This window comes from Pezoporus wallicus, unplaced genomic scaffold (genome assembly GCF_028554395.1).
Source record: "Pezoporus wallicus isolate ANWC-B61680 ecotype Strahan unplaced genomic scaffold, APGP_CSIRO_Pwel_v1 contig_5116, whole genome shotgun sequence".
In the NCBI taxonomy this organism is placed as follows: domain Eukaryota; kingdom Metazoa; phylum Chordata; class Aves; order Psittaciformes; family Psittacidae; genus Pezoporus; species Pezoporus wallicus.
The window spans coordinates 164050-186319 of NW_026642000.1; the positions used below are offsets into that span (position 1 = coordinate 164050).

The 22270-nt window shown below is 45.1% G+C and overlaps 1 protein-coding gene across 3 annotated transcripts in view; it reads right to left on the reverse strand.

Annotated features, from left to right (window-relative positions):
* Positions 1-2147: 2147 nt before the first annotated feature.
* The window catches only part of LOC130608537 (purpurin), a 32724-nt gene continuing 12601 nt past the window's right edge, over positions 2148-22270 (reverse strand). The window contains exons 2-6 of one of the 3 annotated variants that reach the window (XM_057426521.1): positions 7934-8051; positions 6402-6538; positions 4720-4832; positions 3470-3682; positions 2148-2292 (exon numbers count right to left, since the gene is read on the reverse strand). In XM_057426521.1, the coding sequence (XP_057282504.1) occupies positions 2282-2292; positions 3470-3682; positions 4720-4832; positions 6402-6538; positions 7934-8050 (591 nt within the window). In that variant the 5' untranslated portion in view covers position 8051 and the 3' untranslated portion in view covers positions 2148-2281. Of the gene's footprint in view, positions 2293-3381; positions 3683-4719; positions 4833-6401; positions 6539-7933; positions 8052-8958; positions 9076-22270 lie in introns of those variants that run through there. The other 2 variants (XM_057426520.1, XM_057426519.1) reach the window with 2 other exon arrangements.

The following is a 22270-nucleotide window of genomic DNA, read 5'->3' on the forward strand; positions in this document are numbered from 1 at the left end:
CTCATTAGCCAGCTCAAACAGCAGACAGAAGTGTGTCTGCTTCTAGACATACCCTAGGTGTTTTATGTTGCACTCAATGGAATAATAAGAGATGTGTAAATAGTATCAGAATACACTTGCAACTGCCCACCCTACTCCATCTTTCACATTTCATGCAGTCAGTGGAGAGAAATGCATATGAGCTAACTCCCATCTGTTTACTAGCTCACTAGATCATATGGTGAGGGCCTACATGTGGTCCTGATGGGGTAGTGTTCCTCCCAAGAACAAGGCAGATTCCCGGGGCATGTATAACTCCGTGGTGTATTCACCCAGAATCTCCACTATCCTCCTACAAACCTGGAGGCACAGGCTTGTGTGGCTGAGGGGTTTCACTGCCTAACTCATCTAGACAGACTGTAACAACCACACTAAGGGTGCACTTGGTCCTGCATATTGCTAGAACTCCCATCATACAGTTGCTATAACCATAGACATTAAAAATTCCACTTCTGTAGGACCGGTAGAATTGGTCTGAATGTCCTGGACAGAGGCCAAGCTCCTCCAGCAAAGGGTTAGTGTTGTCTAATCACTTGTGATACAAGTCCTAAGTTCACAGATCTCCACTCAGTACTTCCTCATGGGAGAGGGGGGCAAGTCATGAGCATTCAATCAATGCACTGACCTTGCACTTAGTTCAGCACAAGAGGCTGATATTTTTTCAACACTCCGTGGTCTCTGTCTATGTAATTTTTGTTTACATTGCTTCCTGCTGGTCTTCTGTTTCTGTCCTTAGGTTTAGATGGTAGCTCACTATCTTATTCCCCACCAGGGTAGCTTTCCCTAGACCAGAAGATCAAGGTACACCTTTATTTGGTGCTGGCTGAGAGACTTCCCTGCATCCCTGGGACAATGTCTCTGTCATCATAACAGAGTCTTTAGTCTTTCAATGGCATACTGCAGACAAAATTGTGCAGTCATCTTGCAGAAGCTGTTTTACAGCGTAGTGCTCTGAAGATGTTCCCTCAGTATCAACCTTGTGACACATACCTTTTGAACGTCTCAGGAGCAGGGGCAGTTGGCTTCCATGATTAGTTGGTAATCATGGCTTCTAAAAATTTGTATTGCTGACAAACTTCAGGGTTCAACAGTTTTATTTTTAAGAAACATGCAAAGTGAATGTGATTTTACTAATCGCAGTGGGACACATGCCAAAAATGCTGACTTGGGTTACCTTTTTTTCTACATGGAGTTGTTTAGATACTATTATTTTGATTCCCTCCGTGAAATTCATGGCCACAAGACCTGTTGGTTCTGTATCTTTCCAGTTCTATACCTCTCAGTCAACTGGAGGCTGAATTATGCAGGCAGTGGGGAGTAAATCACTGCTTGAACCAGTAACTGCTCATTTAAAGCAATATCCCAGTGTCGCTGAAAGGAAAATACGCTTTACTGCATTTGCGATTCAGGGGCTGGTTAGAAATTCCCTACACAGACGTTTGCGTCTTCAGAAATAACCATAAGATATTACCAGGCAGCAGGGGTCACTATCAACCTCACCTGGGTTTTTGTTCGAGGGGATACCTTAGCTTCACTATTTAAATGGAATAGGTGCGAGAGGTATGTCACACATGCCAGGGCACCGCAGGCACCTACGAGCCTGCCTTTGTTGCTTTATGCACCTGCATACCCCTTGCCCATGGTCCACAAGCCCTCTTCAGCTCAGCCCATACCCCTGCACACTTGGGAGCCTTTCGCTGCAGGTAGCTCTGCTTCTGAGCCCCTCTGCAGGGCTGTTTCTGCCCAGAGCCACCTTGCAAGCAGGGCTGTGCTTTGCTGCGCTCACTGCCTGATGGACTCCCCAGTGAACTGCAGACCTGCCCCATCACTGTCTGACAGTCAGCACTGTCAGAGACCTGTCCCTGTGACCTCCCCTGCACTGCTCCCCCTGCTTGGTGCTGGAGAAGGACGCTGCCCCCACTGTGCTGGAGTCACCTTGGCCACCATCTGACCTCCCTTCCGTGAGTGTCCCCACTCCTCCTGCTCCCCGACAGGACAGCAGGTAACAAAAAGCAATTCCACAAGTGAGGTTTTTTTTTAAAAACATTTATTGAGAAATGCCACGGTATTCCCTCGAAAATTCAGCTATTGGTGTACTGCACTGCACACAGTTTACAGAATCCCCAAGATTTTCATGTGTTTTTCAGGACAAACACACTACTCAATACTATGATTTTCTTTTCTCATTAGCCGAGTGGCAGCTTCAAGACCAAGAGGTCTGGTTCCTGTGCTTAAAGGTACTTTAGCAGGCCCCTGTAAAGAAAGAAAGAAAAGTAAACTTTAGTCCTTGCAAGTAAATTTGCAAAGTGCTTTAACAGCTTTTGCGTCTTCAGTGGAGCTGTAGCCGCATCCTCCCTAGGGTACTTCTGAATGAAGATTAGGATGGGGTGCAAAAGATGCTGTCTACCTTGCTCTGTGTGTGTTGGTGAAGCACTTCAGCAACCTTTGCTAGTCCCAGCCACCCATGAGTTTTCAGGCACTTCAGCTTGAGCCCAGAAGCCAGCTACCCTTCCTCTGCTACAGTGAGCAATACAGAGGGGCATGGGGCAGGGATGCCCATACCAGTCTCATAACCTCAGGTGATGACAGGACCTGCTCTGAGGTGGAGGGCTGGCTCACACAATGGTGTGAAGTTCAGAATGTTTTAGCTGATATTTCTTTTTTTAAGTCCAGCAGTGCAGGACATGTGTTACTGCAGCAACCCCCCAGACCAACCCCCAGGTTGTCAGGCCTGTCTTAGTAAAGGGCCAATCTCCAGGCAAAGCTGTGGGCGTGTGCAAGGTATGAGCAATTAGCTACCAACGAAGAGGAATTTATACTTCCAGCATAGCCTTAAAGCATTATCTGCCTGTCTCATGGGCAGCAAATGAGCTAGAAGATCAGCTCCCATGCCTCCAGAAAAAAGTTCTTTCAAAATGGGCTTTAGACATACTCTGTTTGCATGTGTGTGGCACAACTGCTGACTGCCACTGCCATCAGACACAGAATGGCTGCTCAGAGCCCCTCATCTCTGCTGCTCAGATCAGCCAGGACACAAATCATGCTGGAGCTAAGCAGGGGGAGGGTGCTCATTCCTGAAGGCAGCTTCTCCTCCTTTCCTAGAGGACAGTGCACAGACCTAAGGTAAGATGCTGTTAACCAGGTGGCCAAGACAAACATCTCCAAGTGCAGAAACACAGGTTGTTCCACCCATCCCTATTCTATCAGAGTAACAAAGATGGTCTTTCTCTGGTAATGTGTGTTTCAGCACACAGGATTCCTATGAGGGTAAATTTAAGGGTGCAGTACTGCCCTGTAACATGCTTTCTCCATTGCATGAACTTCCCTTTGCATCCATTTTCTCATTGGATATAACATGAAAAAAGCTTGCTGAAAGATGATAATGTAGTTTGCTACAGTTCTGTTGTGTGTGCTTGTGAGCTCAGAGTACCTGACTGAAGCACGGGCTGGAACTGGCCAGACATGCAGATTTCTTCCTGCTTCTGGCGCACGATGCGCTGGATGGCTGGGGGCAGACCACGGGGGTTGCGTGAGAAGATCAGGGAGTAACCATCATCGCAGGAGCCATCCTCCTTCAGACTGCGGCAGGCATAGGTAATGGCATAGTTGTCATAGTCGGTGTCAATCACCCAGTAGTTGTCCCCTGAAACATCAGAACACACGTGTTGGTCACAGTGGCTAAAACAGAGCAGAGGTGGATGTAGTCATCCTGCAGAGAGACTCCTCACTTCAGCACATGGCAGGGATAGCTTCTGAAAGTATCTAAAGTCACTTCCCGCATCCAGCTTATCTCCACACCATGAAGTGAAGAACTGGACAAACACAGGGCATCTTTGTTCCCCATGAAACTCAGTGCATTTTTGCCTTTGGTTTCTTAGGCTGAAAGTATTAGAAGGACTAGGACTTTCCAGGATTTCAGTAACAAGAAATTGCTTTATGTTGCTTGCTCAAGCATGGGGAGGCAGGGCATACACATTAAATTTTCACCATACAGATTGCATTTCCTACACAAACAGCCTCAGCAAAACCTGCCTCCTGTTTTGCAGCCTTGCTCACCCAAGTGCAGTTTGGTGTGGCTTATCTGAATATTCTTCTTTCTTATGCACTAGCATGCCGAATCCTGCCCAACCTCCACAGCTGGAGTGCCACAGCTATGGAGACTTAGGCACAAAGTATGAGGTATGCAGAGTACATAACTGAGGTTCAGCAGTTTCTGCAAGGAGGACTTCATTTCACAGCTCCATTTTGTTCATTCCAGCTGTGTCTCCCTGAGAACTGAACCTTGCTGCTGGAGTACAGATGTGGGTCCATATGTTGCCTCCATTAGCTGAGGAGTATAAGGATGACTGCCCCACAGCATCTCAGCGCTGTGGAAGTGCCAGGTTCATCACCCCACCCAGCTGCACAAAATCTGTGTGTGTGATCCGTTTCCTCTAAGCTGCATCCTTCCTGTTAGCATATATGGTGTATAGGAGAGGCCTCTGTGGAGTGTCTGGGTCCTGCCCCTTCGGTGGAGATAAAAAGCACTTCTTGGGTAACGCATCTGCCCCGAAAGAATGCTTTGTCTCCACTTGGAGCAATCTGCTCTCAACTATTTTTCCTGCTCCTGTACGGAACCACACAAACCTGGGCAGCTGTAAGCCATTGCCCAGCACTGGTGGGCTGGAGAAGTTCACTCACCACCGCTGGAGAGGTAGCTGGCCAGTCCCTGGTAGGTCATGTACATCTTTGCTGGAGTGGCTGGGTCAGGTACGGTATACTGAGCAGCCATGTCAGCACAGATCACCCAGAACCTGCAATAACCATCAGACTGGAGGTAAAACCTTGTGGAATGTGAGTTTCTAACAAGAGTCCCTCACTCAGGACTTGGGCAAGAGCCAGGCTATGGTTCATCACAACTGCCTCAGGCATTGGCATGACCTTTCTTACTGCAGTCATTGTCACTAAGTAATGACATACCCCCATCACTGACAGGGCATTGCTCCCATATGTCAGCATATGGTCCCCTCCTCTGCTGTGCAAGCATGCTGTGGCTGGGGCAGTGCCCTGACCCCGCTTCAGCTCAGCAGGCTTTTTATCAACGTTTCTGTACAAGCAAACAGCCACCAAGCAATATGATGGACATAATCTCTTGGCTCCCTGCTAGCAGTTTGCAGCATGAGCTGACCTGCATTTGGGCTCATTTGGGCTCATTTGCTGTGTCCCCGGGTGGAGGTGGCAAGTTTTCTATACTCTTCTAATTCTTCTTAGCTCTACTGGCACAGGGATGTTTGTTACAAGCATAGAAATAATTGCAGCAACTCTGCTGCCCAAGCTAGGTAAAAGCTTTCACACAGGCTATGGGAATCCTGTGCTTATCTTAATCGTCCATTTCTTCTAATGTCCTTCTCTGTTTGCTTTGAATACCACCTGCACCTTAACACCCTTTGTCAAGTGTTACCTGGATTTGTGAAACAGTGGAAGGGTCTGCATTACCTTCCTTGCACAGGCCACACTTCCCCTTTACCCTGATGCTGCAGAAATAAATCCCTGGCATCTTTGAGACCCCACTTGGTTTCTGAAGAGTTCTTTCAGGAATCTTCCCACCCACAATGCATGGCATGCCTTCAGACCTTCATTTGCCCCATTCCAAGACATCCTGAAGTGCTGTGCTTTTGAGACCTTCACAGACACTCTTCTGTGCTATTATTCATGCAGTTAGACAGTTTTTGGTCGTTAATGCACAACAGCACTAGTGCTAGCCCACTGGAAGCCTCATATTTTCTTTTCCACACCCAGAAAGCTATTTAATTCTTTTACATGCTGTAATTCCTTACAGTAACCATGGCCAACAGGCAAAACTCTTAAGCTTCCTTACATCTGTCTACTCAGGCATCACAGTGGCATTCAAGTGTTTACCCTGTGTTTTCCTCAGCAATCTGTCTAACACTGTGTTGAAAGGTCTGTGAAAGTAGTGCCTACTTACACTCCTTTCTTTCCACTGAACCTCTCAATGGAGTAAGAGCCCCACAGGCTTTGCTAGCTCCTCTCATTTGATTGCAATTCATTTAGCTAACCACTCCATTGTTCAAGATTCAACTTTATAACTGACTTTATGCAATAGTTTTGTGATGAACCTAGACCAGAGCCAGGCTGAGAAGTAACCAGGACTCAAACGTGTCTAACCTCTGACCCCTAATACATTACCTTGTTTGTGCTTCCCTTTTTGATGAATAAAGCCCAGAACTAGATGATCTTAAGGTCCTTTCCAACCCTAACTATTCTACGATTCTATGTTGTGTACTCAGGGTAGATCACAGTCCATGTCCCCCTCCTCTAGTACCTCATGGCAGCAACCAGAGCTAAAAGTCAAGAGAACTCACCCAAAAAGTTTGACTCGGCCTTTGGATGATGCTGTCATTGTGCCATCTTCCTCCACGGTGTATTCAGCAGAGATGTTGTCCTGAAGGAAAAGGCCTTCTGGATCCTTCTTGGCCAGGGCATACCATTTCCCTGCATACTGAAATGAAAGACTGTTAATATCTGGATTGATCACCATTTTTGTAACTACCCATTGCCTAGCCTATGGAGAAAGTCTGAGTTTGGGTGGGTATGTAGCACACAAGTCCTGCTACGCTGCCTAATGAATCCTTGCTTCTGTTCCAGGAGTGGGTCTAGCAGATATCTGCACTACTGTGTGCATGTACTCATTGTTGCGTGAGATGTTCCCCATCAACAGGGACCCGACACAGAGAGCTTCTCCCATCCGGAGATGCCTGCTTGGGAGTCAGGCTGGTTCTTCCCTCTTCCCATTCAGGCCCCTGCTTTTCCATGGAAGATGCAATCAACAATGCCAAACTGCAGCCACAAAGACCTCAGCAAGCCGGCTGGAGACACTCTTGTGGCTGCTGGGGGCCACAGTCGATCTTTTCACCAGCTGATGGTGAAAAACCGGCAAAGCAGAAAGCAACAATTCTGCATTATAAAGAGGAAAGGATGTGCTGGGGAGGTTAGCAGCAGGGGAAATGGAATGAAATTAAGGGGAAGAAAACCCCTAGGAAAAACACGGGTCCCTGAAAATGCACAAGCAACATCTAGTAAAATGAAAACAAGATTTAAACAGGTGACAGACAGGAAGCCTCTCAAAAGTTAACATCATTAGTAGAAATATTGAGGAAAGCAGAACTAGCTGTGTTAAATTTGATTCTCCAGAGAAGCTAATGAAATATGCTTGGCACGTTACATGCTTAACCCTGAAGCAGAGTCCAAAATTCCCAAATACTGGAGCCTGAGAAACACTCTGACTTTTTAAAACCAAAGCTCTCCTCAGAGATGGGCTTGTGTCCAGCAAAGCCAATCCTGTATAGAGAAAGTGCTGACCCCTTCCCAGATGCAGCTGCAAGTGGTGTTTCCCGAGGGACTGTTAAATAGTTCTGGACCATTCCAGCACTAAGCTAGCCCTGATTTCCTCCTCGGAGGCAGGCAGATTAAATGCTGCGTTTAAACAAGAGTCTGTGTTCAGGATACCCAGCTAGGTAAATCAGCAGTTTGCTGTGACTCCCAGGAATGGCTGGTGGTGGATGCAAGTCCCCTGGGCATGTGCTGGGACTTTCTCTCTGGTCGAAATTGTTTCATTCATGGGACTGCTCAAAGATGAGATCTGCACCAAGCTTTGAGCTAACAGAAGGTGACATCTAACAGAATAGTGTCCCTGACTTTCAAGGCTGATTTTACCATTATGCTCAGAAAGTTAAACATCAGTAAGAGAAACAAACTACAGGAACTTTGAGAGACACACACAAAAGAAGTTAACTTCTTGGTGAGGAACCCCTTTAGATTAGCACCACCAACAACCTGGAAAAACAGTTAATATATGAAGCTTCTTTACATATATGGTTGAAGTAACCATACTTACCCTTTTCGGATCAAAATTGTCTTTCACAGCAAAAGACTCCACTGCGCAGGTCTGAGCCAGGCTGTATTCAACAGTAGAAAAGATTGAGGCCAGGAAAACATATTGTGTGTATTTCATTCTGCAAGACAAAAGCAAACATGGGGGTTTATTTCATGCAATAGATGTAGCTAGCAGATGTAGAGTAGCTAGTGCTGTGCCTACAGATACAGATTCCCCTCATTTTAAAACTAGTTTTTTTCCATGCTGAGTAGAGTACTAACTCATCCCCTGAGAAACTACTAGGGCATTGTGGTGCCTAGATCCAGCCAAAATTGGACATCAGTGGCAATTACTTCATAAGAGTGTTTTGCTTGCCAGTAATAGCATTGTGGGTTGTTTTTTTTTACATTGCAGATCAAGCCAGACTCTGGATGAGGTTGGTAAGAATTGATACAAATTTGATTTTCTTTAGGTTTTTGTTTTCACAAGAAGAGTGATGTTGCAATGAGCTCTGGTAAAGTGCTGTGGGTTGAAAGGATGGTGAGCGTACACTTTGTTTTTAAGTTAGCAATGCTATGTTCTTTATGACTAGTTCTCATCACTGAAACAGGCTCTTCCTAGCTGCCTACCCTAATGGCAAAATACATCTTAGTATTGTTTGCCCTCATACCATTCCCTCTACACACATGACATGATATTCAGTTTCTAGAGGCTTGATCTGCCATTGCAGCACAGCCACAAGGTGGCCATGGCTTTTCTCAGGTATCCCAGTTCATCTGTATCCCAGCATATTTGCGTTTCTCACATTTTGAGGAGAGAGCATTTGCATTATAGATTCTTGGAGAGTATTTGACCCTGAGTATCTGTTCTGATGCCAAGGTAAAACACAATTACCTGAAACCTGCCTGCAGCATCCAAGGTGAGCTACCAATCCAGGACTTCCAAATACCCAAGCAGCTACTCTGTTACAGCTGCTGTCTTGCAGCCTGCACTTCCCTGCTGCAAGAGATGCTAATCTGGCCCACCTCTGCTGAAGAGAGACCTACCTGTTGGAGTAGAGGTGCTCAAGATCCCTGAGACCACTCTGCTTCGTTCTTTGGGTTGCAGTCAGCAGGAGAGTTTTGTGTCAAATGCCTTCCAGCTGCCTTTAAATAATGAATGTGTAAAGTCACTAATTGGTTATTTTTGCTCGTGTGCCTGAATAAAACTCTTAATCTTGGATAATCCATTATGTAAAAACCAACTGTAATCCTCACACTGGTGGGTCTGACTGCCAGCCTAATACAAACACAGCTTTTACATAATGGAAAAAGCTGTCCAGAAAGCTAATAAATCTGCTGATGTGATTGAAACACACCTTTGTCTTATTGAAGTCTTTCTGCTACTAACACGTGTTAGGAGAATAAGCGCAGAGCATTAACCAGAGAAACTCATGGACTATACATACTCATCTGCATAGGCACGTGTTCATATTTGACAATTCACATGGGGTAGGTATGTAATTAGCTCCTCCAATATCTGCATTATCAAATTAAGGTGATCCTTGAAAAAGTGGAAAGTCATTATGCATTATCTACAGGGAGAGGTATGTGTGTGGGCGTGAAGATGAGAGAAGAAAGATTTTGTCTTCATGTTCACATCAAAATCTTGGAATGCCCAGTTCTCTTGTGCACTGAAATACACATTCTTCCCAGTTCATCCTGTCAACATTTCCAGTTGCATAAATACTGTAGCTCTCTTATTCACAGCATGTTCTTCCTAGAAGCCTTCCATGGGGATGCAATAAAGCACAAAAAGATGAAAAGGCAGAAATGGCTGGAAAAACATTTTTGCTAGCAAACCATGCCTGCCATTCTTAGCATTTCCCCAGTCCCCAAGGAATTTCCCCACCTGCAAAGGCTGCTCATGTAGTCTTTCTACCCAGGCTTGCCTGAGAGATTTGAGACTTCAGACACTCATCTAGCAGTTGCCAGCACTAGCAGTTACTTCTCCCATGAGGCTCCCGGGTGTTGGGGAGCCTGGGGCATACCCTGTAGGCATAATCTTGTAGTTCCTATGGAGTAAGCCCAAAGAGTCCTGAACCTCCTGGTACTGATCCAACAATCTGGGCATTCAGAGTAAGGCTAAAGCCTTCTTGGACTTGCTGCAGAGATCACTTACAACCACTTGCCCAGGAATTCCTGATCGGAAGCATACAACCTTGCCCCATAACTAGCGTTGCTTTCTAGGCAACTTGTTTACAGTTGCCTATTACTATGGAAAGACAGTCCTTGCTTGCTGCAAGAGGAAACTTTGATTTGGCCTGTGTACAGCTTCTACCTGCACTTCAGATGAAGCAATGACACTTTGCAAGCACAAGTCTAGCAGAGAGACTGATCGTACCCTGTTCATGCCATCTCCATGGCTACAAAGGCAACCGGGCAACTTCACAGGGGAGTGACCTGCTGATAACTGAGATGGGAAGGTGACAGCACCAATCCTGGGCTGGGGGAGACCAGGAGCAAGTGCCACAGCGTGCCCCGCTCTGCCTGATGGAGTGGCTGCGTGCTGTCTCCATCACCTCCCCAGCCATGGTGGGGCCACACCACCACACCCTGTGCTCTTGGCCTTTTATAAGTGGCTTTCTTTGGGGCAGGTGGAGCACTTTTGGGCTGGCCAGTGTCATGCACAAAGATCCTTCTTCCCCTGGGCATTTTGACTGGGTTTATCCAGGAACACCAAGACCTGGAGGCCTGGGGAGAGGTACCAGCTGCTTTGTGTTCTGGGCAATGTGGATCTACCTTGTCCTGCCTGGACCCCTTGGCCTGATTTTCTGGAAGGATGCCAAATAGCCTTTTGCCAGACTAATCCTTGAGCTACAGCTGTCTGCTCACCGTATGCACCATGCTCCAGTGGAGCAGTGTCCCTGAAAGGACTGAGCAGGGCTCGTGGCCTCCTGCACTGAGTGTGAAGATAACCAGCTCTGTCAGTTCGGGCACTGCTCATTGCCTGTGGCCTTAAGCACACACTGTGCAGCCTACTTTCAGCTCCCCTCGCACTCACTCCTTGCAATTGTGTCTTCATCACCAGCAGCATTTACTTCATCTAGAAGTGAAAGGAAAATAACAGAAAGCCTAGTTAATTTCTTTATAGTACTTTGCCACTCAAAGAATGACATAAAACGTGAATTCTTAAACTGACTTCTGCATGCTAGATGCCCTCTGTATTTTCAAAGAAATTCCTGCTGACACTGAATCTGAGTGCAGAAGTGTGCTTTTCCAGAATGGCTCAGGGATTTGAGAGAGAAAGAAGTGCAGTCTTTTCTGTGAATTTGAAGGGCTTCAAAACACTCATTGCTTTGTCTGTTTCCAACAAAACAGATTAGTTTATGTCCGTGTGAGACATAGGTGACACTTGAAGCCATGCTTAGGTGACTATTTAATCCCCTGGGGATTAGAGGCATGCTAATAATAGCTAATCACAACACAAGATTTTGGTTGGTGACCATAACATCTGTCACTGCACTGTATGCTGTTTGGAATAACAAAAAAGTAATAAAACTAATCTTCATTTTCACAGTATTATGGTAGTTTGTGCTGCACATAGAAAAAGAAAGGGAGGTGTAAAAGCACTGCAGGATATTCCTGGGCCTGTTAAATTTGGTGTAACATGAAACAGATTGTATAAAAACAAAGCTACACTGCAGGATCCAGTTGTCAAAGAAGGTATCCAAGGGCCTGTTCCAGACCTGCTTATTAAAACTGAATGTTTTTTAATAGAAGATTTGTCCTGACCAAATAAAGCACGTATTCAGTGTACTGGACTCAGCACCAAAGTAACTGGTAGTTTCAGTGGCCTGGTAAAACAGGTGTGCAGGCAAGACAATCTTATTACCTGCCCTAACATATGAAATTCAGCAGCAGCAGTTTTGGGTTTCCTACCCCTAGCAGCCCTTCTCCTTCTGCCTTATTATTGGAATAAGCACGGGTAAACTGCTCTGGGAATTACTGCAATTGCACTGCTGGCAGCTCAGCTGTGCTAGCTCAGCAGCTGATGGCACAGTATCAGGACTCTAAATAGCCTCCTGCGCTAGGCATTAAGTCCCCTGCTGTCCAGTAGGCACTCAAGTTGTGGGCTTGTTTACCAGGGTGCTGGAAAACAACTACGTGTAGATGCATTTTGAGTCAGCTTTGGCATCTCTTGTAGAGGTTATTGCACTGTAAGTTGGGAGGATTTCCTGCTCCAGCTTTAGATCTAACTTGTGAGGCTGAGGATGGAGGGCTTCCTTCTGGGGTGTCACACACATGTGCCTGTGTTGCTGGAGGACCCATGTCCCAAGGACTGAGAGGACAGTGATAGTCTGTTCTACTTCCTTACCAGGGCAGGAGGCAGGAGAAACAAGGTTTTCCCAATAAGGCTTGCACACCACTCGAAGGTCATTGACTAAGAGGTTCTGGGTTTCTGTGACTTCTGCTCAGAAATGCTGATCTTTCCCTGCGAAGGGAGTGACTCAATACAGATGAAGAGGAAATCATTTGAAGTTTGTTCCTCTTGTGGTTCAAGGGTAAGGTTCTTGGGTGTGCTACGTTATTAGATAAAAAAAGCATCATAAATCACTGCCTTATTACTTTCAAGGTGCCATTCAAATACCTCACAGCTTTAAATAACAAAAACTGAAAGGCACCTTTCCCATCTGAAGTGTGATAGTGTTTTTCTTTCTCAATGTTTAGACTGACAGTTGGTAGAGCAAGGGCTCCTATGCGTGCACACAACACATCTCAGACAGACACACATGTCCCCCCCCAGTTCACAAGTGAAAACGTGAGGCTGCTCAAAGCATGGAAGAGTCAAGGAGCCTCAGGGCCTCTGCTGTTATGGGTAGCCAGAACAGGGAGAAATGATTTTCTCAGGGCAATTGACAAGAGCTTGGCAGCAAAAAAGTGTTCTTGTCTCTCTCTCATTCAGCACAGGCTGAATGCAAAGCTGACTAAACTCTCTCCTGAAGTGGGATTTTAGCATACTGGGATCCATCAGCCAAAAAGGAAGATGGTCTTTTGTGCCGTCTCCTGTTTTCTGCACAACTGTATGGACAATGGTTGCAGAATGATTAGTGAGCTGCTGGATATCCCTCTTCAAGCCGTGACAGTTTCTCTAATGGCCTGTTGCTGCTCTGTACCAAGATCATCCAGGCCTCAGGCAACCTGGTGAAAAAATGACCTGTTTTGACAACCAAATAAAGAGATGGACATTTTGGTTGGTGTTTTCTAGCATTTACTACTAGGTGTACTGTTGCCATATCTATATACATATCTAGTATTTACTGCTACTGACCTGGTCCATTTGCAGACATTGGCAGGTTTATTAATTTTAGTTGCAGCATTTGGTTAAACATTTTGTCTTTTCATGCCTACGCATCAGCTCCTGGAGGGCCGAGATCAGGCTGGAGAGCCTGCCTTTTTCAAGTGGGAAAGGAGGGTGGCATCTGCAAACATGAGAGGGGTTCAGCTGTCCTGAGCTAAGGTCTTTGCACTTGAAGACAGCTGTGGAGTATTTCCATGGACTGATCCTACTCTTCTCTTTGGGCAAGGCAGGAGCAAGGGGGATGTTCCCTTGAGGCAGAAAATATTCCCTGCCACATTTTGCAATGAGGTAGCAGACTGGATTTTATTTAATCCCTGGTGTTATTCCCAGGATGCCTTCAAAAACCAAGAGGCACAGAGGGTAGGTGGATAGCCCTGAAGACGTAAATAATGCTTGTATTATTCTAAGTCTGGTTCCTTTTCCATTGGTGCAACAGAAGCATCTTAACTCCATATACTCAGGAATAAATCTGTAGGCTCTAACTTGTTGCAAAGCATCGTGTAACAGTAGAATATATGTCCTCCATTACGTATTGCAGACAGTAAGTGCTGCCTCCAGGTGATTGCTCCAGATTACTCCAGTGGGGTATTTACAGCCCTTCACATGGTATGCATCTCAAGGTACTTTACAGAAGTGATACTGTTGGCACAGAGCTTGAGTAGTTCTGGGTAAGCCAGGCTGCCCCTGCCAGTCCTGATGATGGATTTAAAAGCTAAAACCAGAAGCACAAATTAACAAAGCCAGGGGAATCTTATGTGCATACAGCCAAAGGCCATTAGTCAGGCACCTGGCCTTTCTGAGCATTAAAGGACACAGTTTCCATCTGCAACAGAAGGCAGAAACAGACTAAGGAGGGAAGGTTTAGGTCAGTGCTCTCTGAACTTGAGGAAGAGGGCAGTTGAGAACATGAAGCTTATTAGAGAGTCACAGAGCTACAGAATAAGCCAAAGGCTCTCACATACAACTGCATTTCAGCTTTCTGTCTCTGCTTCCTCTGTGGGAGAAAAGGATGGACTTCATTATATTGCTTTGCAAACGGGAAAAGAACTATAAGGTTTCTAAGCTATCAAAGATGATTAAGTTATTACTACTTATTTCCTGAGCAATTTTGTTTGTTTTATGCTTTAAACAGCTGTTTTTCTTTGAAACTGCAAGACCCGAGATAGAACAAGTCTTCCATTGACAGGAAACTTCCCCATTCTTACCACAGCATGCTTCTCATCAGCTAAGGGCACTTACCTAGCAAAGTGAGGAGCTACAGCTGCTCCTGTTATGACCAGTAAACACCTGTATGACCCGACTTTTTGCTGGCTTCTGGAATATGAGTACTTGCTTCCTCTAAGCTGCAGCCTTGTACCTGCTGATGTTGCACCCCTCTTTACACTGTTCTGCTGTGTACACTGAGACTACCCAGTCTCTCCCAGCTTTTTCTCATGATTTCTTGGCCTGACCTTTTCTTACCCATGGCAGCTATGCTCAGTCTCACACTTCTTGTTCCCCAGTTTTCCACAGTAGTCTGTTCCTTGATTTAAAGCCACTTTCTGTGCTTGCATCCCTGTGCCCAGCACTGTCACCTCATCCTGCCAAGGCCTATCCCTGAGCCACCTCCATCTTCTCAGCAAGCCATCAGCCTCTTTCTAAACTCACCTGAACACATATTCCTCTGAGTATCTTCCCATCCTGGTTTAGTTGCTGTGGAGCAGTTGTGCTGAGAATCACTTGGCACCACCTGTTCATATCTCAATAACCAAAAGCAAACACTGAAATCCTTCCCAGGGGACCCTTTCAGCCTTGATTTCCCCCTACCCAAGAGCTCCCGTGGCTTTCAGAAATGCATCTGTCTGCTGGATCTTCCCTGGCGAGAGGCTCAAAGATTTTCCTCAATACTCAAGCATTTTCTGTTGGCATTTGCCTCATGGCCTTCATGGCTCATCACCACTCTTTTTCATCACTGTACTACCCATGCTTTCCATATTCCTTCCTGTGTTTCAATACTTGGCTGTTTCCACTGCTTCATATGGACTCATTACCCCTTTTCTTCTTCCTCATTACTTTATAATGTCTTCTGCTCTTTCTTTACTCTTGAAGTTAGAGTGAGTTTCTCTGTTCCACTTCTTTTCTGCTCAACAGTGCTATTCTCTGCTTTCTTTTTTTCCATTGTGGCCATGTTTCCCGTAAATCACTGATTTCAGATGCTGCCCTTTTGTTCTTCAGACATCTGCAAACCTTTTCTTAAAGCCTCTTCTCTTTGTAATTTCTCACTGACACAGCATGAGCAAACCTACTTCTGGGAAGATATGAGCACCTATAATTGTGTTATTAATGCTCCTTATGAAAGTTTCATGTGTCCTACTATCATGTTTTCCTTAATTCCCTGCCCACAGTATGTGGGAAGATGGCTTCACAAGGACTGCACATGGTGGAGTTTGGGAAGAGTTTAATGATCTTTTTTGTTCTTCAGCTTCACAGGACATTTGACCAGCTAAGTAATCTTCTTATTCAAGGTTCGGTGATTTGTGCTAAGAGCTTTGGATACAATCTGTCAATTGCAAGATAATAAACTTATGTAGTCTTACTGCAGAAATTGTCATTGCTGCTGTACTGTAATAATTTTTGTAACCGAGGCAGCTCTCCATAAAATTAAGAGAAAGAGAGTCTGTCCATGTTTACAATGTATACAAGGAGGATAAAGACAAGAAGGCATGTCACCATGTCAGGTCTGGTGGACTTCCTCAAGGCTACTTAAGTACATTTCCAGTCTTCTGTCATGGGAAAGATAGATGCCTTTTCTCGTACATGTCTCTTAAAAAATAACAGCCAGACTTGCCAAATCCAAAACTAACTTATGTGCTAGAGTTCAAGGGAAGCGTGCCGCTTTCAGAAATTCAGGACTTGTTCTGGAGCACTGGGCAGTGCAGGGACCGGCCTCTCACACACTACCATTTCCTTGAGTGAAGTACCTCCATTATAGCAGGTGCTATTACACCACTCAGCAATTATTGATAAAACCACACACAAACAAAAAAAGCATTTATTTTTAAAGTTTGCAAGATTCTGAATTTAGGGAGAGGGCTGGGTTTGGGGGGGGGGGTGGGGGTGGGGGTGGTGTTTCGTATGGGGTTTTCATTTCAGAAATAAAATCAAACAGTTAACTGAGAAGTAGCCTAGTGTTAACATGAAAAGGTACTTTTTGGGTTTTACCAAGTTACGGAGCTTAAAAGCATTTGGCAGGCTAACCCAGTATGCCTACTGATTGTTGCTTACTCTGAACATACTACTATCTAAAGTAAAAGTTTGTATTTATGCATGTGTCTATAGCACTACTTCCTCTCTGTGAGTACCATTTAGTTTCAAATCTTTGACTGTTTACTGCAACTCACCAATGCAACACTTAAATTAGTACGCTAATGTAAAAGTAATTCTCCAAAAGGATTCATAAGGGGAGGGCTAATGGTCATGAGAAGATGGAGACAACATTCTGGCCAAAATGCAAGCAAAATTTTGTGAGGGGTGTCGAGGTGCTTATTTTGACTCCAAAACACATTACTCACCCTTTGCAGTCGAGATGCCAGCAGCATGCTTTCCCCTGTTCACTGTAGCACATGGGATTTATACTTCATTATAAACATTTAATGATCCTACTATAATTCAGATATCCCCTATCAAATCAGCAAGAAAACAGAGCTCTAGCATAAGAAGCTGCTGCTCAAGCTGTGACTTCTTCAAACCTCGGATTGTCACTAAGCTGTGCTCCTATGCTCCACTTCTGTATTCCTGTGTAACAGCCAGAATACATTAAAACAAGTGTGCAGCTCAGGCCGTGCTCATGCACATCCCCCAGCTGACACATGTCCTCTTGCTGCCATCCTGCACTAGGGGCAGGACTCAAAGCTTGCCAGGGGTGGGCTGTAGGATCCACTTCTCCACTCCCCGAGGTCCCTCTGAAAGGCAGCCATGTCCTCTGCTCTCCCAGTTTGAACCATCCCCAGACTTATAGATCATGGAATGGTTTGTGTTGGAAAGGACCTAAAGTTCATTCAGTTCCAATTCCCTTGACATGGGCAGGGATGCCTCACACTAGACCGGGTTGCTCAAAACCCTGTCCAACCTGGCCTTGAACACTACCAGGCATGGAGCAGCCACAGCTTCCCTAATGACCTTCACCCCTCATCTATCTCCAGCTTCCTTGCCCACGGGTGCCTGCAGAAAACTGCTGCAGCTTCCCACCCTGATAGCTCTGCTAGCCAGGACCACAGACAGGAATGGGTCTCGACTGCCTGGAACAGGGAGCAATAGCCCTGGAGGCAGGGTCATGCTGTGGTGCCATCTAAAGGCCCGTGAACAGCCATGGAGAGGAAAGAAAAGCCAACAGAGGGTGCTGAGACAGAGCCATGAGTTTTTGCACACTAGTCCACTACATGGCAAGAAGTAATCTTTGTGAGGCTGAAGGACTGAGCTGGACATCAGGGGCAAAAGACCCTGTCCCAGGAGGAGTGAGGGACACAGCTCTGATCCTCACTGGGCTTCCTTGGTTCCAGGCAGGAAAGCTTATTCATGGATACAAGCAGGTGCCATGACAATATTACTTAGTAAATCAGATAAGCTGCAATCTTATTATGCCAACAGATGAGTTGCCCAGAAAGGTTTGAGTGTAGCTGTCAATACATCATCCTGTATGGATAATGTCTAATCAAATTAGTCCCTTGCAGCTGCCCTCCCCACAGCCTCTTGGTTAGGAGGAAAACATTGTTCCCATGAAGGAGGGGCAGAAGAATCTTTGGACCTAACATCCCCAGTGCTTGCCATCACCATTCCTGCTTCGCAGGTTGTATCTGCACCATCTGCTTTGGACACAAAAATGACTCTAACAGTACTGCTTCTCTTGGGCGGTATTTTTTGCACGACATTAGCTGGATGGTTTTACTTCACAGCTGGAGTTTTAGTAGTGTCCGTCATGGGAGTGGGGAGAGGCTGTGACATGAGTTATTGGGTGGGGAGGAACTTTGTCTCTGAGATTCCAGCTCGTCTCCCCAGCCACGAGCCAAGCCTTCAATTCAGTTTAAGCATTTGAGGTTTCCATGTCAAATCGAGTTTAAAGGACATCCACCAACACCCAACAAGGCAGAGGTCTTATGCCAACTCTGCAATTCAGTTTTAAAGCTATTAAAACCAAATGTGTGCAACTACATGTGCTCAGATATTATGCTGTGTGACAGCCCAGTGCAAGTTTCTTAAAATAGCAGCCTCATCCTCCTCCAAAATCCTCCATTGTCTGCCTAAGTCCAATCAAAGAACATTATCCTATTGCAAGCTTAGACTGTACCCACCTCAGTTATCATTGTTATGCCAGCAATGGCTTTCATGGTGCCACCTGTGTTTCCCTGAAGGCCTGGGGAACACCTGTATCCTTTCACCATGCTTGAAATTCTGGGTACATCAGGACATCACCCTTTTCCAAGGGATCTGCTCTGGCACTGCTGGCTCCCTTTGCACAGATGATGTAGATTTCCATGCACTATTCCTGTGTGGTTTCAACTACGCTGCAGTTACACAGCCCTGGCTTGGCTTAACCAATATTACCTCAGTTTCTCCACTTCTGCAGCTATGAACTTTAGTACTTGGGTCCTTTATTCTTTCCCCTTGTTAAGGGGAAACATGCTTGTTAAGGTTCAAACCATGCATGCAGAGGAAAGAACAGAGCTTGGATCTTTCATATTTGGAGCCTGGAGTGTCACTGTTGGAAGCTGCTTGTTCTTCATACAAATGTTTCAAACAAAAATATTTATCTTGAACATTTCATGCAAACGAAGTGTGAGTCTCTGGGAGGTCTGGATCCAAAACAGTGCCAGCTTCCATTCAGTATGAATAGTTCACCCATTTACAATTTTTCACAACTCAAAAGCATGTACAACATTTTTCATACCCTTTAATACAGCCACCAAACCTGTTTATGTCAGCTTACACATAAAGAGTGAAGCAATACAGACTGGAAAACACCATATGCTACCAAGCCAAAAGGACCTTCTGTTCAGACATAGGGCATCCTGAGTATGTCTTACAACTGTATAGCTCTGTGCTATAACATTCTTTTCATACACAGCCTGATTCCCGGACATTGAAATAATTCAGGGAAGTGACCATGAGCTCCCAGGAGAACTTCTCTCCTTCCACAAATCCAACCTGGCACAAGGGAAGTCCACTAAATCAGAAAACTACCAGACCACAGTATGCTAGACTGTAAGAGGAGCTACACTTCACATCAGACATTCTTCAAATTCCATGTACAGGAAACTTCATTCCTTTATGATACCAGCATCCAAAATGTGTTAATAATCTAGCAATATTTTTAATGGTTTTACTTTTACCCAGTCCTTTTTCCTCTCCGTCACTGAGGGATGAAACAAGGCTTGTACTTTACAGCACACTGGAAGGGCCCAGGTTGATACTGGGGTGGAGGCCTTGGAAGGCAGTAGGATGCCTCTGGCTTCCACTGCACACCAAGCAACATTATTCCTATCTGTCAGGTTTACACTGCCACAGATGAAGCTTTTCCTGTTTGTCTAAGCAATCGTTTTCTCACACATAACTGGCCAGTGAGGTCGTGGACTGTAGGTGGCTAGACTCACAGGAAAATGAGTTTTCCTCCAGCTGTAAGAAGTTGTTTATCCATAACACTTCCAGCAGGCTGGCATCATTACATGTGTATCACAGAAGGTATTTTCTGGGAAAAAGGATGGTGTCTCTTGATTCTAGGGGTATCTAAGATAGGGTGCAAGCCTTTTCTAGCTATTGTGGAAGCCTTTCCAGTGCTTCTTGTCCTTCATTACTATGAAGTAATGAAATCTCCTGTCCTACATTACTGTGAAGAACACATAGTTCCCTTTATCTTCCCAGTTGCCTTTTATGCAACTGGGGACTGTTTTGTTCAGAAAAGAGATGACTTGGAAGAGACACGACAAACCTGTCTTTCCTCAGAGATCACATTTTCCTACTGTCTTCCAGGTGACACATCTGTTTAGTACAACTCGGTATAATCTCTTATACAATAGAATGTTCACTTAATGGGTGTACAGCTCCTTCTGCCTGGCGTTGTTGACACATGTTCAGCCTGTGACAAGCCCAGAATAGTGGCTTCATCACCTTGGACTCACCAGATGACTGTTCTCCACATAAGTAGAGCTTTCCATGCATCCTTGGTGAGTTCTAGTCCACCTGCACACACCTGTCTGCAATTTAGTTGTAAGATGGTGCTCAAACACATTTACAGACACCTGGCCACAGCTCATACACATCCAATTTTATTCCACCCATCAGTGGAAATACTGAGATGCTCTACATCTATGACAGCCTCCATGGAGAATCTTACTCAAGAAGTTCTTACGTTTCATTAGTGAGCTACTAACAACAACTCTTCCATATGGATTTGCCACCACCTTCTAACTATTTCTTATAAGCCCCCACCTTAAAAGACAGAATATTTTGTGTGTAATTTTCTCATGAGTCAAGAGCTGTGACAGTTGTTACTTTCTCCCTGCCCACAGACTTCTTACTCTGGCATAGAGGGAATTATGCTGGTATGACAGTTTGCTCTTGACAAAACCACACTGACTTTACTTCTCTCTTCCAGTTATTTGTATAAACATGTTTGTCCCTGTATTTCCTACTAGCTAGATTCAAAACTGTCTGTTGTGGAATTCTTCAGTTCTTACTTTTTGCTGTTTTGCTAAAAGAATCATTACATCTTTTCCCAGCATTTAGAACATCAGAAGATACTCTGTTAATCATCAGGAAAAACTTTGACAGCTTAAAAGTAACTTCACATAACCGTCTAACCACACCAGTCCTTCAATACTTCCCTTGATATTCCTACTCTAGCCAGTATGACAGAAAATGTTTATTGCCCTTCATGTTCCTAATTTAACCTCATTTTGGAATTTAGCCTTTCTGACTTTCCATTTTTGGCCATTCACGGTATTCTTGCACTCATCTTCAATAATTTTGCCATGTTTATACACTTTCTGCCTTGTTTTTCTCTTGATTAACAAGAGCACATAATTTACAAAAAGGCTTTTTCCCCCCCACCAGTTTCAAACTCTCATTTAATGGTCTGGCCCACCTGAACTTCTCCCACCTTCAAGGTCTCAGCTAGTTCTTTCACTTGCCTCCAGTCAAAACTGAAGAAAAATTCCTCTTGCTCTTTCTGCCACCCTTTGTACCAGAAAACCGCTGTGACATGCAACACATTGCTGAACAGCCTGAGTCCTGAAACACTGTCATACCTACAGGTGCCAGGCATTTCCCACTGCCACCAAGTCCTGTGCTTGGGACTGTCCTGCTTGTTGCTCATAGAAAGGCTTCAACCACTCCTGTTCTGGAGACCTGGAGCAGATCCTCATCATGCTACTGCTGAGCAACTCCAGTAGAATGTGGACACTGAAGGCAGTGTATGCACCCCTGGCACACATCACCTTCTCCGAGTCTTCTTGAGCAATAATTCTATTTTAATATCCTGACTATGAGAACTACCAGAGGAAGTTCATGCTATGCTAGCATGAAGGCATCTAAGACATTCAACCAGTTGACCCAGCAACATTCTTACTGCATTTCCACTGATCCAGGGAACTGAAAGAATGAATAGGAGAAAATGGAGTGATAAATAATGAATTTGTACATCTTTGACTCAGTTTCCACTGTTTAACCTGCAATTTTCTGAAAGGATTTCTCTCTTAACTGCTTTCCTCTATACTTCCATGCCTTTGTGTGAGAGTGTTCACCTCCTTTTTCAGGGGTGAACATGAATGAATCAGTGGCTATCTATCTGTTCTATGCTCACTGCTGAAGGGGCACACCTGAACAAGCATTTCTAACAGTGCCACCACAGCTCTCTTGTCACCCTCCTCCCAGGCACCCACGTTCATATCTGGGCTGATTTGCACCACTCCTGGAAATAGTACCAACGCTCACAGGAATAGGCCTTTTACTCCCTGAGCAAGTAAGCCATGATTATCTTTCAGCAAC